This window comes from Solea senegalensis, linkage group LG10 (genome assembly GCF_019176455.1).
Source record: "Solea senegalensis isolate Sse05_10M linkage group LG10, IFAPA_SoseM_1, whole genome shotgun sequence".
In the NCBI taxonomy this organism is placed as follows: domain Eukaryota; kingdom Metazoa; phylum Chordata; class Actinopteri; order Pleuronectiformes; family Soleidae; genus Solea; species Solea senegalensis.
In genome coordinates this window covers 9229773-9247334 of record NC_058030.1, presented here as the reverse complement: position 1 = coordinate 9247334, position 17562 = coordinate 9229773, and the positions used below count along the sequence as shown (strand labels likewise).

The following is a 17562-nucleotide window of genomic DNA, read 5'->3' as shown; positions in this document are numbered from 1 at the left end:
TTTGGCATAACCACAATAATTATTTAAAATTCAAAGTTTTTGATTGTAACCATGGCAGCAAAACTTCCATATCTTAACAAACCACAATGTCCCCGTTGTTGACCAATAGTCAACCCATAAACATACTACAGGAGGTGCTTTGAGTGACTACACCTAACCAAAGGATGAGTTTTTGGGATTAAAAGGAAAATGTACTAAGTGATACTACAACAAAAAAAGAAGCATGCTGGAGTTCACTGCTGCTGTAATGTGGCCCAGCACCCTTTTATTTTTGCAGACAAGATGTAAATAAGAGCCTGTGGCATGGGATCGAGTAGAAGAAGAAACAAACTAAACATATATTTTCAGTTAAAAGATATAACAATCATTGACTCATAAGTCAATTAAGTCATTAAGTCTGTTTACAAGTATTTAATTTAAGAAAAGTACAGATTTTCCACTCTGAGCTTTGAAGAAAAAGCTCCCAGGTAAATGTTTATATGTGGATCAAAGAAAACATAGACAACTGAGCAGCAGCTCACTATACCACACTTTCATTTCAGGCAATGTGTTTGATAAAGAATAAACAAACCTTACACTTGAGCTGGATTATCAAGATGGCTGGCATATTGAGCATATTGAGTCGGTATAGCCTATATTAACCACACTCTGCTCTCTGAATGGAAAATAGATGGTACTTAGGTTTTATGTACACACTTATATAGTCTTTTTTTTTTCGTGGGCCATATTCAGTTTTAAATATCCATCTGGCTAATATTGTTTTGTCACATCACAGCACATAGCTTAAGGAACAGCTTCTGTCTGTTTGAGCACCCATGCATTAGAGACAAAGAAGTTTAGCCTGGATGTAGGAATAAACTTACAAAATAGGAGATGAATATATTATTCTTCAATCTTTTCGAGGACAGAACATCCTCCTTTGTTGTCCCTGATTCATCAGACTTGGATGTAGGAGGAAATGATGTGAGCAGCTGAGCGACATCGGGGGAAAGTGCTACTGAGCATGTCAGTAAAACTGCCATACACCTCTTGTCAAGCAGAATTAATCTTGTTTGCTTTCAGCTGGCTATCAGTGAGAGTGTGTATTTACAGCAAAACCCTTCTTTGCTTTGCGTGTGTGCATGCTTAAATGTGTGTGTGTGTGTGTGTGCTGGAGTGGCAAACAGAAGCAGCTTGCACAGCTCGTCTACTTTTATGTCTCTTATGTCCTGTTCCAATCCCATAAAAAGCTGACAAACTACACTACACAACTTGTTTTATTTTGTGTCAACAGGGCTATGTACTGTACCAAAGGGAGCAGTGTGTCTCACATAAACAAAGAGTATTACAAGCTGTGATCCACTCCATACTCCTTAGGCACAACACCTGAAAACATCTGCGCTCACAAAGAAAAAAAAATCTCTCTGACAATTCTGATTGTACACAGGTCAGCACAGAACCATTCTGTGTTCAGGGAGTTGAAAGTTATAACGGGCTTACCTTGTGTCACACATCAAATCCCATGTTGAAAATTCATGATCATTAAGATTAGTGGCCACCTTGGCTGTCCTTGGCCAGACGGTGTGACGTTTGATGAGAACGAGCTCATGACCAGGCTCCTGCGCGGGGTCACGGCTGCAGCAGGTACCCATCACGCCACAACAAAAGACTCTTTTTCTGGATGATTAGACACTTTATCTCTCTGAACCTTTGCTCACTTGTAGTTCTCTTGATTTAGCTTCCCTTTTTCCAGCTTTTTAATCTCTTGTGACTGTTGTCCCTCCGCGCTGTCCACTGCCATCTCTCTCAAATTCTACATCAAGGATAATATCAATAAAAAGTTCTTAAAAAGGACACAAGCAAAGGCATTTACGAGAGGACACACTGAGGTTCTCTCTTAGATGTTCTAGCAATGTATTATCCCAAATAGTTTGCTGTTGTTCTGTCCCATAAAGTGTCGGCTCCTGTCCCATTTGTCTCCAGCCTACCCAGTGCTCCTCACGTGATTTCTGTCGCTACAAACCGCGTCACTAATGTTTTGGTGGCCTGGCAGTCTCAGCCTCCTCCTTACACTGACAGAAGAGCCACTGTTGCCCACGACAAGCAAGACTTTAAGGGCCACAACACTGCATCAAACATCTTGTTGTTTCTCTCACTCGCCGTTAGTATTCGATGTCCTTCAATCCGTCCTTTGTGCCCGTCCTCCTTTGCTCAGTGTGGAACACAGATGGACCCCTACACTTTCCAAGTTTTGCCTTTGGTCCACAGACAACAGTCATGTAGAGAAGAGGCAGTGATACACTGTGGAGATGTGTGGGCTTGTCATGTGGAGACATTCGAAATGCTCAGCAAGCGTCGGAGCAATGTTTCCGTTGGTAGGCTTGACATTTCATGCATATCTGGAGCCTATTGTTTTGAAAGCATATTCTATCACATATATAGACTTTTGATGGACAACAAAAAATGTGTTTTTCAGGTGCTTGAGTTTCGCAATTGTCCACTCTGGAGTATATTTAAGCTTGTCGTTCTCCTTCATTGTCACTGCTGAACAAAACAACATTGCTGTTGTTGTTGTTTTTATGAGTAAGGGGGGCACAGATGGAGGCCAAGCTGTGATAACAGTGCCCTCTACTTGAGAAATTGGTCATTTATCACATCGTCTGAAGTACTTGTAGGTTGTATACTTTGATGTTTCCGGTTTGTGTTTGAAATCCTTCAAACAAATTTGAACTGATTCAGCATAAATATCAACACCATGCTTCGTTTGTCCACAGGTGAAACTGTGAGGTCGTGTGGCAAAACAAAAATCCATTATCATGTTCAAGTCGTCAGAGCAAGCTGCCCAAGAGAGATCATGTTGATCTCTTTGTTTACTGCCACATTTCCGTCATGAACTGCGAGCTTGTCATTGTTCATACGTGAGCTATATTCACAAATGTTGCACAACTGTGATTTTAAGCAGCATAAAGGAGGATGAAAAATATATGGAATGAATGAATGAATGAATGAATGAATGAAGAGAAACTGAGAACAAAAGAGAGTAGTCAGTGGTAAGCAACGCAGAGGAGACATTAGTCCTTCATGAGATTGAAAGAGGGCCAGATATTGCAACAGTTGTTCAAAGCCACAGGAAGATAAGGCTCAACAGAGAGATGCCACATGGGTGGAGGAAATCAGAACATAAAATAACAAGAATATCTGTGTGATGAGTCACAGTGAGCTTTTCAATATGACAATCTGCCTTTCCAGATGTAAATACAGACTGAAATGTAAGTTCACAGGGAGCAGTGACAGGTTAATGTTCTCATCAATGTAAAGTCACTGTTGAATATGTTTAGTGAGGGGAAATAACAAGCAGAACTCTGTGCTCTACTTTCATGTGCAGGTAATCTGGGACAGCTGTTCTCACTCTTTAAAGAGAAACAAGGTAGCTGCACACAAATCTGCATTTTTACAATATAGCCGACATTTTGATAGACAATATCCAAGTGACATGCAGGAGTGACAAATTGTCACAGAAACTTTACTCCAACAAATATCTGGTCTTTCCACGAGAGTAAGGTGCCTCATTTTTCAACTTTAAAGTGCCAGAGTCAGAGTTAAAAGTGTTGCACACTGTTCAGGCACATACCAATTATGTAGCTTGCCTACCAGCCACACTGGTTACATTTTATAAGTAATTGTACCCATTTTGCTCACTTTTCAGTTGAAAAAAAAAAAAACTCAGTCATCTGTATCTTACTTTAAAGAGCAGTCAAAAACTGCTCAAATGCTGCTCAGAGGAATTCATTTATGTTATGATAAGAAGTATTCTGCACTTGCACAATAATGAGGCTACCTGCTGCTAAATCAAACGTTAAAGATCATGAGTGAGAGCTCCACAGGTACAATGCTGACGTGTCCTCTTATTCATTTGTAACACCAGTGTCGCCACAAGATTATTATCTGTCGGAAAACCGTCCACACCCTGACATCCCTACCTATAGTGTTTGTGACAAAAAAAGAAGTACTCGTGAGAAAGGATATAATACTTGATGATCACTGCAGGATCGCAGACAAAGCCACATGTTTTACCACTTCATCATCAAGACTCATTCATTCATTTTATACAATCAGTCCCCAATGCATCTCGGGTGTATTTAATGTTTACACCTGGACTTAGAAGTGGTCAGGCACTATCCGATTGCAATACGATCACAGGGAAAAAACATTTTAATGCCAGGTGCAAAGGGAGCCTCAAGAATACAGTGTAAATAAAAATGAAATACATGAAGATATTTTTACTTCATGGTCCCTTACTTTACACCTGACTACAACAACAACCCAAATATTGTGTCTGTGATTAGCTGGTGTTTGGGGACTACAACTCACCATTCATACTTTTTCCAATGTTGACAAAAGTGATAATGTGACAATGTTACTTCATCATTTAAATTAGGCAGCAATGCTAATCCTGTCACAATGTTTTATTTTACCGTTATGAAATGGTCCAAACAAGCTTAATCAATGCATGAATCTGTTTCACAGAATATTTTACAATGAATTAAAAATGAATTATCCGGTAATCAGTGAATCTCATAAAATATGAGTTATATTTTTTAACAAATTATAAAATTAGTTAAAATAAATGATATTAAACAATAAAAAGAACATCAAAAGCACCCATCACACGTTCCAACGCAGCAGGGTGGTAAATTCAAAGGTCTCATTATGAATTCAAACTAAATTCTTCTTATTATATTACATTATACTGTATTTTTATTTTGCCTTCATTAAAGCAGTAAAACACTTGGAAACTAAAGCATGTCATACTAATTAAGAGTTCAGCAACATGCTTTATTTTGATGAAGCTCAGTCCTGACTTCTCTCTGTAAGTTCTCAAAGTTAGAAACAGTCCAAACTCTGCAAAAAAAACTTTCCTTTTAATACACAACGAAAGAATGAAAAACAGCTCAGAGTGAAACTAGAATTTTTGGCATTTTGGCTTGATGGATTAACAATTAATCTTCAATCAATATAACTGGCATATGTTTCTATTCATTGAATAATCAACCACTTGTTTGGAAGTACACTCATGGTCGGGAGGTGCAGATTAAAAGCCTGGGATTTTTTGCTGTCATGATTGACTGGAAGCAAACCTTTTCAACTGTCTGAGGTTCTCTTGAACTCTCAGACAGAAACAGGAGAATACACAAGAAAAGAGAAGAGCAAATGAGCACAACTTGAGAAAAATCAGTTACTGAATCAATGTAAGTGCATGTGAAGCCAAGCACGGAGGAGCAAGTGAGGGTTTCAAGAGAGAGAGAGAGAAGCTGCCCAAGACAATCATATCATATCACAAGAAAGCCCTCATTCTCTGATAACTTTGACTCTATCTCACCTTCTAAGGCAAACAAACACCAAATACTCACTCCACTCTAAAGCCAACATTCCTGCAGGGTGTTCATTCCTTTGGCTTCTAGTTTGCAGACCAAACAGAGGAGAAACTTTTTTCTCTCAAGCCAAACCACACCAAGCTATAACAACAACGCTTCTTAATCCACCTGAAGTATGTTTGAGCAAGCATTACCTTACACTTCAGGTATGCATCAGGTGATGATAAAAAAAAACTTTTAAATATCTAAAAACAACAAAAAGTTATCAGCATTGGAGCAATGCGTTGTGTTATTCTAAAACTCTATATAGTGTTTTAAACAGTACATGGTCCACATGCAACAGATGACCTAGGGTAATAGCTCTGTCTCTGAAATGCTCGGCCAATATTAACGTGCTTGTTATATTTATTGTCTGCAGCATAGGCCGTTGTTGGTCACAGCAACCTTTCCACCAAAGGTACCACCAGCAGCTGAGAAGAACAGCCAATATGAGCAGCCTCTTTCTACGCAGCCGCCCTGAGTCGGATTCGCTCAGTAGAGGATGAGACCTTTGTGGAACATTTGGCTCCAGAATATGTGGCCCATAAGTTATGAGAGAAACAAGTCAAGTGAGTAAATGTAGTGATAGCTCAGCTCCAAGTGCCTTTGGGACAGCGTTTATTGTGAAACTATTTGGTGTTTAACTATCAGCGCCATTTGATTTTAAGAGGAGGAAAACTCTATGACTACAAAACACCTGAGTGATTAACAATTAAAGAATCCTAACCAGGAGAGGCTGTTTACAATAACTACAATGTTGGTGAAGACAACAACAATCAGCAGCAATAATAAAAGCACCAAACTCTGCCCTCTGATTCTCTTTTCACCAAATTACATACACATATACATATTGTGAATTTTAAAAACTAGATATAGATGCAATCGTAGTATTTTTTTTTCTTCCAAGAGCCACCATGTAACAGGAACACAAAAACTGACTAACCTGTCTAACACCAGTGAAAGTTACTAATTAACCACCGGAATCTTAAGTGAGCTGAACGTCAAGGACATAGTAAAACGTTGAAAGAAAATTCTAAATACAGTTCTGGCATATGTTGCTGAACAGGCTCTTTTGTAGAAAAACAGGTGCTGGATGTAAATATCTGGAGGGAACATCAATGAATATGGCGAACGGGAGTAATGACAACACTGAATATTAATGCTGCCCTTGGGCTGACATTTACAAAATATAGTTTTTAACTTTGCTGCTGAAAACAACAGAAAAAGCTATTGTTAACCATGCGTTCTCATCCAGCCTTTATTTGTCTGCCAGGGAACGGTTGGTGCTTTGGTTTAGCTATGGCTCCACTGTGAAACAATGCCCCTTTTTCAAGCGAGGACAAAGACATTTCAGATGGCAAGCACAGACCAACCCTGTGCTCCTACACTTTTAATATGTGCAATCTGTTTTCTTAGTAGGTTCAGAAAAAAAAAAATCCTGGGAACTATTTTTTTAACAAAGACGTCCTTTCTGTGTGAGCAAAAGGCGTTAAGGTGGATTGGGTGGAAGCGACATGGTCTTCTCTCAACAGAAGATATATATTTAAGGCCATTTAGTGTTGAATTCACCAAGTTCACATATCCCAAGTACCTCTTATCAAAAATCACTTTATACATGGCCCAGCTCACATCTGTTCTTCACCATCTTGCCAGGGACAAAGGAGTCGATGACTCATCATCAGTGATCTTATAATTCTGTCCCGAGTTTGCTTACAAGGCCCATGATGTTGTAATTTAACGCTACCTGACTGTGCACTTGGAGTGAGATTTAACCATTGTACGGTGTGTATTAATGGGCCAACTCTTTTTTTCTCTCTTCAAACTGATGAGCAGGACCGTAAACTTGGATGAATGTGTGTTCATGATCAACTGAACCATTTACAAAAACATTACAGGACAAGAACTACTCCAGTGGTCTCGATCGTTTTTGCGAAGTATGACATTATGACTTGAAGGGTTTCAATCTTGCAGGGCCATTCTCATGACATTAATAGAAGCCACTTTGAGATAAGCTCCTTTGTCTCAGCTTCATGATACGATCGCTGTGCCTACAATGGCAGTCATGCAGTCGTCAAATCGCTTCACAACCAATTTCATCTGAGAGCTTTAACAGAAGGAGGGGAACATTATCACGATACAACACCTGTGATAATAAATGTATTGTAAGACAAGCAGGTAGTGATACATCACAATATCTGTCTAACTGAAAAAACTAAACATCCGTGAAAAGCTCAAAATGCAGGGTTTCTCTATTTATTCAACATCGAGAACAAAGTGCATGAAGTCTAATAGTCTATGTATTGTATGTGGATGGAGCATGTCTTAACGTAGCTTTCTCCGCCTTTATCCAGCTGTAAACTCCCTCTCCTTTGACCAGGTAACGTCCACCCAAGATTCCCTCATTCATTTGAGCAGCGCCACCACGAGGAGACATCAAGTAGCGACGCCCAGTGAGTGAAACTGGCAGGGACTCTTTACTTTAGCCTTAATTCATTCATTTAAAATATCGATATTTGCCCTGGTGTATGGATTATTGCGCTGCACAAGGAAGGATGACGATATATCGCCAAATCGATTTTTTTTTACCCACCCCCATTTAACATGGAAAACTTTGTCACTGTATACTTGTAAACAAAAGTGCGAGGGCTGCAAAACACATTCACGTTCATATTCAACAAACAAATGGCATGTTCCAGATATAAACGCAGATGTGGATCTAATATGCAGGAATATTTCGTCGTTTCGAGTGGTGAATGTCTATGGTCTTCATTAAAAGCGTTGATTCTTATCTATCAGTTATATTATTTAAAACCTAGTGTAGTTTCATTTATTTTCATGGTTTTACTTCCCACATCAAAAATGTACAGTTTTTACAGTTTTAACATTGTGACTTTGTGATTTTGACTTTTACTGCATATCTCTAAACATTCTGTGCCACGTGAGCACTAAGGGTTAAAGACTGATTACAGTTATAAAAAACAATCTATTACTAAAAGTATGACAAGGTGTAATATATCTATAAATGCAGGAAATGCCTGTGTGTCAATCACATATCTGTCAAACGGGTTGCTTGACAGGCTTCATATTTGGCAGATGACAGATATCACTGTAAGATTCGCTTCCATCTCACACAAAAATGTTGTTGTGTTTTTAATTTGTCCTCTACACATGTCTAAGTGTCTTTATGTGGAGTACCACAATGACAATGTGACAATGAACTAATTCTTAATAGACATCTCTGGCATCTCTCTCCATCTCTCCTGATGTTCCTGCTGGTGGTTTATCTGTCTTTGGATCTCATCTGCTCTGCTCTAACTCTGTGTACAAGGAGCCCCCTGGTGGGAGCGGCTGCAGGACTCCTCCCCCATCGAGGGAGGAGAGACTTGCAACCCTGTGTCAGTGTGCATCCACGTAGGTGCAGTATGAGTGCAAGTAAACACCACAAGACAGAGGCACGATGAGTGAGAGAGCCGGAACGTTCTTCGGCAAACATGTATCTTCTATGGTATGTGACAGTGGGCTTAGTCCACGGATGTGGAGCTTGCCAAACAAACTAAACAAATACCTAAATGTCTTTATGGTAATATGAGTGGGTCTACTGAAGCAAGTACGGGCAAAGAGTGAGAGGAGAGAAGCTTGTGTGTAGCATTTTACATTTTACACCACAATGCTCCCTGGGGGAGAGCATTGAAGATGTGCTGCACAACTGTCTTCATTTGAGCCTTAAACACGTCACATCACATCAAGTGGCCTCTGCATGTAACATGTAGACCTAGGGCTGGGAAATAAATTTAAATGCATATATATATGTAACATGTTCCCATTTTATTCTGGTCTTTTTGTTTGCTGTGCACGAAGAAGGACCACAAATCCTTCAAACTTACTACTAAGTGGTATCGTGGTATTGGCATGCAGAGCTGACGCCAGTACATTTGTTGCAAGATTTACAATTAGCAATTCCTATTGAAAAACCGCAGATCAAAAAGAAGTACAACATTTTTTGGAAAGAAAATATAGCTGTGTGAGACAGTCACTGTAGTTACCAGTGAGCAAAAAGCAAACCACTCTCTTCTCTCTCTGTACGTTCTCTGCTGGGTGACTGGCAGAAAGTGGCAGCAGCAGATATTCTGTCACTTCAAATGTCCTCTCTGTATATTCAGTATAGTATGGCTGAAACAAGCACAAAGTCATTGTCTTAACTTATTTGTCTCTGGCTTAGTGAGCTGCAATTTATTCAACGATTTTGCACTCGTTCTCTTGTCTGACAACAGAGGCATGTAAAAGAAGAGTGGCTCCATTGGGATCCCGCAGTATTAAGATTCTGTGTATGTGAACTCACAGAGAGCAGGGGTAAATGGCCCAGAGCAACTGGCACTAGACACAACGCAAATACAACACAGTGAAATCATAAATACACTTGTTTATCACATGTCCACGTCACTCTTTTAAAGCGACTTTGCACATACAGAGTCCAGTCAGAGGCAGTCATAGACCAGGTTTTTAGTCCTGTTGTAATGGTTACTGAGCAACAGAGGATCATTCTCCTTAGAATAATAAAAATGTTAAAAAGAAAAAACATCCTGTGTCCACTGTTCATTAACAGACACTGTCCTAAAAAGTATTTAAGCTGGGTTTCTTTTCTCAGAGTAGGTCATTTAAAAGAAGTGTGAGTGCATACAGATGGAATGGAAAACACAGAGGCACAGGGGGAGCTGTGCTGTTCTTTTTGCCACTAATAAAACACACAAAAAACATTTTTTGGATAGAAGAGGCTCCAAAGCCGACAGTGGTGAAGCCCTGTGGGGGCAGTTATATACACATGGCCTCCAGATAAATAGTCCCCCTTTGATGTGAATAGGATATTGGATTTCAAGGTTATTACTTCACCTTGTTATTTCTGTTACAAGAAATACCATTCATAACCAGATTAAAGTTTGGAGAGGGACATAGAAAACAAACACATCCCACTCAGGCAAAGGAAAAGATTCCTCTGTCTCTGCTCTAGTTCTATCTCATGTTCCTCGATATGGAAGAACACAAGTGGATACCTAAATCAACACGGAGGCTTATCATGTGCACGTTTACCTACCTGAGCTCCAAATCACAAGACCTAATACTCATCTACCATCATCCATATAAGTCAACATATCATAGTGCATGTGTCTGTTATGATTTGTATAGGTTTAATAATCCCATTAATAGTCTTGATTTTTTTTTTTTTTCAATCAAAACTTTTAAAATGACACACAACATCTATGTCTGAATCACAACACAACTAGGACAGATAAACACGTAGAATCCGATACAATCCAAATATTCTATATATATATCGCATGTTTCACTATGCACACACAGTAAAAATTTAAATATTGGTATCCCACACAAAAAAGTGGTATCGTCCGATGTCTAATCACATCAGTAAATTAGGACTGATTCTGAAGGATTTTAATAAATCCTTCAGAATCTAATAGAATAATTGTGAACGTCACTTTGAATCTAAACAGGTTTCTACCAACAAAATAAAACACTCATCACATTCATGTGACATCTGATTCCTGCCCTCTCTTATCAACAATGACATGTCTCTGTCAACACAACTGCTCTGCTCTGTATATACACAGCGCTTTTCTAGTCCTGATGACCACTCAAAGCTACTTCACACTTCAGTTTTGCCATTCACCCATTCACTCCCATACACATTCATACACATTCAAGTGTCTCGCATGGACACATTGGCATGTAAGTTACGGTAGAGCCAGGAATCAAACCCTTGACCTTCCAGTCGACGGCTGTCTCTCTCTACCACTCAACCACCGCTGGACCAGCTCAGCACAGAAACGTCATAACACACCAGATCCCACAGAGGGCGGCGGAAATAAATTACAGGACCTCAAAACAGCTGATTACTGGCAGAGTCGTCAGAGACTAGCAGCCAAAATGATAGTTTTCCATGTTACAGAGGCTTTAGAAGAAACACATAAATATTCATCACCCATAGAAATCACTTCTACACCAAGGAGTCCTAGAAACAAACCCACACAGATTTAAAAAAAATATACAAACGCAAACGGGTATGTGGAGCCATAGCCCAGTGGAGATCTGCTCTGAAAAATATTTCAATCAGACAACTAGTCTGAACACATTTTTAACAATAAGGAGTATAATGCTAACTGACATTAGCAGATCAGGGTTTGTGTTTCTTTTTTTTTCAGGATTCACGATCGTTCATGATAGATAGACGCCATTACAGCTCCACAAATATGAAGCCAAAACATCTTAATCACCTCCTTGTGGCTGGCGACTCTACCCCCTCCAAATAAGCAAATAACACATATTATAACGAAGCTAAATGAATTATATCATTCACACTCACACGTCATATGTTCATATGTAAGTTTCTGATAAAAGTAAGTAAAAGTCCAATGCAAAAAGTCACTAAACCACTAAATATGCTGTTGACACTGCCTGAATGCATTCATTTACACACGTTTAAAAAATGCCCATTACATTCAAACCAATGTCAAATGAGTTCACATGACTCTGCCACATTCCGAGGGGGCTACAAACAGAAAGTGATTTGTTTTATGTAAAGACTTTAACAGGAACATTTTAAAGGTAAACTGAGATTGAAGAAGGACTGATAACACAAAGACGTGCTCACAAAAACTTTCAGGGGTGAATTCACAAAAAAGTTCAAGGAGTGAAGGAGAGAATTCTACTGCTCAAAAATCCACTCATTCAGCAGATTGCTATACACTCAAACATATCATTATGTAAGATTATTATGTTATTATTATGTTATTATTCTACAACAGAAACAGAATCATGGTAAATGACTTGTATTCATGTAACACTTTTCTAGTCTTGATGACCAGCCAAAGCTGTTTTAACATTCACACACTTACACATTACACTTGCATACAGCATCAGCAACCATCAGAGCTAAGAAAATCAAACCATCAACCTTCGAGCTGAAAGACAAATTGCTTTACCGCTGCGCTACCACGGCCCCTGCCTTCTCCTAATAACAACAACTGTCCAACAACAACAACAAACATTGGCAAAAGTTGCACACAATGTGCATCTGTTTTCTGAAGAACAAGCAAAAAATGGCTGTACAATGTGTTGAAAGGGTTGAACAAAGTTGTCACACGAGACTTCACTCGGGTCATTCCAGGGTCAGCAGGTTAGTGCCAGTCACGCAACTCTGTCCTGGAATAATTAAACGTGCTAGGAGCGGGGAATTAGAGGCAGGAGCCATATTAAGCTGCGCACTAACTTCCATGTAATGCGCTGGTAAAAACCTGGTACTTACTTAATGAAGAAACTGGCTCCTTCGTCCGTGAAACCTTCCTCCCATCCCGGGGGCAGATCTGAAACGAAACCACAAGAGACAAGAGTTGTTTGTCTCCGTGACACCTGTGAAAGTTTACAGTCACGGGATGGGCCCACGCAGTGTGCACACTCAAGTTAGCAGAGAAGACAAACAGCGCAAAGTAAAGACGAAACGTGAAATGAGCGCAGGTCAAACAGCCACGCACGAGCCGCCTAGCTAGCTACCTGAGCGGATCATGTGTCCGGAGTTCACCGGTTCACCAGAGCGGGGATGGAGCCAGGTGGTGGTCCGAGTTTCATCACTGCCGCACGGACACACCGAGGGAGAAATGAGGGAGGGGGAGCGAGAAGAAGGAGGGGGCAGAAAAAAAACACCTGTTACACCGTCGTAGAGGAAACAACTCCCGTCAGAGCGAGAGACACGGTGCGATAAAACACACATTTTCCCCACTCACTTGATGAAGAAGACCCTGCCGTCCCGACACACACCGTAAGACCAGTGCTCAGGTAAAGTGTCCCGCCCGACAGGCGCCGCCATGATCCGGTCTCAAGTCCGATTTCACCTCATTCCTTCTGCACGGACTCTCCCGGGAGCTCAGCGATCACCGCTACGCTAGGGCCAGAGCTGCCTTCAGGGACTCGTTTAAAGCTAGGACATATGAGCATCGAGCTAAAACCAGGGAGGGATGTCGACAACATACATCTCTATATTGATCTGTTCCACTGTTCATTTATTCTGTACATTTTCTGTAAATTTTGTATTCAATTATATTGTGAATCACAGTTATATTAGTCAGGATAATCGTGATAATAGTATTCCTATTAGGTAGGTAGGTAGGTAGGTTAATTACATACTGACCTGCTTTTAAATTTTTGTTATAATTCTCGTTTTTTGTAGATAGATGCAGATAAACAAAAATCTGGGAGGACTCTGGTTAAAATGCTATGCTAACTCTGCTATGCTATTTGTCTTATACTTAGTGTTAATAATTTTACATGTGTTAAATGTATATAGGATAATGCCTCTTATGTGCGGTGGCATTTTTTTAAAATCACAATCTCTTTCCTGATCTTATTGCTTAATTGTTTTGGGCTTTTTTGTAAGTTGTTCATAGAAATATTCCTTTTAATTTATTATTACATGGATAACTACTGTACATCAGGAACTTCCATTTCCATGTTTCTCCAAATCACCTGAAGGCATCATAAAAGTCTGTGTCCATGGAGGAAAAAGAGGAGACGAGCAGATGCTGAGAAAAGTGAATGAAAACTTTTGCTGAATGAGGAACAATAGCTTTTTTTTATAAATATTAAATTATTATTTTTATATTTTTATATTATTAAATCAACAGATTTGGGTTTTTTTTGTCAAGACAAATACAATTATAATGTGATGATTCCAAAATAAGTTGGGAAAATGTTTACAAAGCCAGTCTATTTAGTGGTCCACCCACTTCAGTTTCAACTTTTATCTTGGTCCCTTGAATCCCAGTAAAAATGAACTCCACAAAGCACTGGTGATGCTTTAAATCTCTCAACAATTAGCTCTTAAGTTATCTGCACAACCTTGTGCTAAATGTGAGAAATGGAAGACAGGATTTAAGAGATTCATTTCCATAAGTTCCCTTTATAGAACTGTATTGATTAAAAATTCATTTACTTAATAAGTAGAAGACTCTGGCTTATAAGTGATATAAAGATTTTACACAGTGAACACAGGGTTTTCTATTCAGTTCGTACCAGTTAACAGAATTATTATCGGGGAAGTCCAAAGTTGCAGAACTGTAAAATAAGGCATTAGTTGATTGCATTTGTGACATTAGTCAGTCAGGCTCCAATGTTTATATGCGACAAACATGTCATTGTTGGGTTTCCTCTGTGGCTCATTAACGTAAATAAGGGCCTGTGTCAGTTTGTTCTGAGTCACTCATCAGGAACTGTGAGCTCATTGGAATTTCATTTTCCACAGTCACTCCACATCCACATCCAGGAGGCATGTGGTGGCGTGCTCACGACAACACCATGGCACGTTTTCCGCGCAGCCCTATTATTTTGAAATCCACTCTTGGAACAAAAACAGCTCACCTGAGTAGTTGTTGTTAAGTTCACAGATGGCAGGAATTTCCTCGCCAAAAACAGTAATTTCCAAAAGGGTGGAACACAGTGTGAAGACCAGAAAGACTATGTTTATCTGATCACAGTGTTCCTCAGCTCCTCCAGAGCTTGGGGTACTGATGGAGACACACACAGAGTATTTCAGCCTGGTCTTCCAGAAAAATGCTGTTGCTGTCCTTCTTTTTCTGTAAACCAAAGAAAAGGTTGTGAATTCTGCACAGGGAAAAATGTTTTAATTAAAGTGTCAACATTTGCAAAGTGACTTAGAACTCAAGTAGTTATGAGAACGTCCTGCTGTGTAGTAATGCTCTGACATGCCATGTTGGAAGACCATACTTTTTTCCTTAAACTGGTAGTTTTTGGCTTTTATTTGCTATATTTTTCGCCTCAAGCACCCTCAACAGTTTAAACACTATTACGTTTACGTGTGCTCTATATCCATATACAACTGACAAACAAACATTAAGGCTTACAGGCAGAAACTGAATCTACCCACAAGTATGTTTGTATACGTGTGTAATCACTTTAAAATTGTTTGGTTTTCATAACCATAGAATAAGCCTTTCATATGTCTTATGAAGTCTGTGCCGCTATCTTTCCCAAACAAACAAACAAATAGAGCATGTGTTTTGTTTTTAAAGAGAAACCTACTACACAAACACAGCAGACTGACAACCTGTCTGGTCTATGAAGGCCATCTTAGTTCACAATTTCGGTGTAGAAACGTAAGATATGTGGTTTGCAGACTGGACTGGGTATTTTCTGACAGGAACTGTATCAGCTTTCATTTGTAATTTCCCATTTTCAGTTAAACACATCTCCATTATCCAAAACACACTGACCTGACCTTATCTTTACATCTGGTGCCTTTTGTTTGACTTTCTCTCTCTCCGTGCTGTTTGGTTTCAGTTGGCAGCGTGCAGTTTGGAGGCACCTCAGCATCAACAATAAAAACTCCTGACAAGGCACAGTGAGCTAAAGGGCAGGTAGAGGTCAACACACACACCCACACACATAGACTGACTGCTGAAGCCAGAGGGATCCATTTATTTTCTGCCATAATAGTGAATTTATTTATATGAAGAGATAAAGAAAGAACAAGAGAGAATTGTCCACTCAAGTTATTACAGTACTGTTTGCATGTGTACTTGTATTTGCTAGCTCTTTATCCAATCCAACTTTATTTATAAAGCACAAAAAACAACAGCTGAAACAAAGTGATGTACAACAGATTCATAAAATATAGAAACAAAGGACCTAAAAACAAACAGTAAAACAATAAAATATAAAGATATATAATATATAAAATATAAAACAACACAAACTAAAACAAGTCGTACATTAAAAACAATGAAAAAGTCTCAATCTGGGACCTTTTCTTGCATAAACACTGACCTTGTCAGGACCAGTCGTCCTCACAGAGACCAGAACCTGGTCCTAGACTGCACCTTTGGAAACCAAACCATTTAACCGCACTCCCAAAATACATATTCTACATTTATACATACATACATTATTCGACATACTGAAATGTGAGATTGCGATACACAAAGAGTAGACTGCTGCGCTGTGGTGAGAGGGTTCTTGGTTCAAATCATTTACATTCACATGTTCACTGTGAGTTTTTCCTTCTATGTTGGCCCTGTGATAGACCAGTGACCTGGACCATCTAACCCCCCAACTCACAGAGGATGAGTGGAATGAATGAATGGATTAATGGATCACCTGACTTAACTACAGTACAGAATTTCTTTTTTTTTTCTTTACATTCATTTGATCCATTTGAAATATTGTATGTTTTATTTTAATATTGTATGTAATATGTATGTATAAAGATGATGAACAGTGTAGTGGTCCGGTGTTTCTCTCTCTTTCTTTCCCTGCACACAGTCACATAAATAAAACACTTTCCTGCTGATTACCAGCCTCACTTCCCCCATGACTTAATTTCCTGGAACCTCTGTCACATTTCGCGCGTTTTGTTGTACCATTTTCCATCATTTTTTGACATTTTCACTTTACCCCAGACATTTAATTTCATTGTGTTTATCTCCATCTCGTGGATTTCAGTGACTTTACTTCAAAGCGCGTATGGAGCCGGGAGCAGCAGTTTCTATTCCTATGGGTTGTGGCTGAGACAAGTGCCGTGCTCTCGTTAAAATACAAGAACGCTCAATTTAAAGTGGAATGAATGGAGAACGCTGTATTTCACAATGCAGACGCGAAGACACTGAATGTGTCTCACACCCTGTTGTGTTCATGTTTCTGTGATCCTCCTCTAAAGACGTAAGCTAAAACAAATAAAGACAATCCCACCACCTCAACGCCTCTGCTACCATTTCAGAGCATGTCTTATTTTTAAAACCCACATTTAGACCAAAGCGATTGCACTGAACATTTTGATTTATTTTAATTTATTTTCTTAGTCTTCTTAGTCTATTGTGCTATAAAAGCTGTGGAAGCGATTTGGTGTGTTTTTTTAGTGCTTCAAAGCACAGATGCTCTTTTTGACGGCCATTAGTGAGAGCTGCAATTAGAAAAAGGAAAAGGTGATGAATAAAGCAGCAGTGGATACGGGAGGCACTTAATGTCAGACTCCCTATTGAAGCATCTGTGGTGTCAGGCCTTAAAAACACTGGCCTTGTAGGTCATGGCTAACCTGCGCCACCTACAGACAAGAAAAATACAAGCTGCCACCATTTGGATGAAGTCATTTCAT

The 17562-nt window shown here is 39.4% G+C and overlaps 1 protein-coding gene and 1 long non-coding RNA gene across 7 annotated transcripts in view; one reads left to right on the top strand and one right to left on the bottom strand.

Annotated features, from left to right (window-relative positions):
- Positions 1 to 13357, bottom strand: part of LOC122775460 (pleckstrin homology domain-containing family A member 7-like) — a 96292-nt gene extending 82935 nt beyond the window's left edge. For 4 of the 5 annotated variants that reach the window (XM_044035336.1, XM_044035335.1, XM_044035340.1 and 1 more), the window contains exons 1-3: positions 13184 to 13357; positions 12954 to 13030; positions 12709 to 12766 (exon numbers count right to left, since the gene is read on the bottom strand). In XM_044035336.1, the coding sequence (XP_043891271.1) occupies positions 12709 to 12766; positions 12954 to 13030; positions 13184 to 13266 (218 nt within the window). In that variant the 5' untranslated portion in view covers positions 13267 to 13357. The remainder of the gene's footprint in view (positions 1 to 12708; positions 12767 to 12953; positions 13031 to 13183) is intronic. The other variant, XM_044035339.1, reaches the window with a different exon arrangement.
- On the top strand, positions 13051 to 17167 carry LOC122775462. Of its 2 annotated transcripts, none has more exons than XR_006361109.1 (3): positions 13051 to 13235; positions 15753 to 15813; positions 16495 to 17167. It is a non-coding gene; the product is annotated as an uncharacterized LOC122775462 (long non-coding RNA). The 2 variants fall into 2 exon arrangements; XR_006361110.1 differs by having other exon boundaries at positions 15753 to 15829.
- Positions 17168 to 17562: the final 395 nt, after the last annotated feature.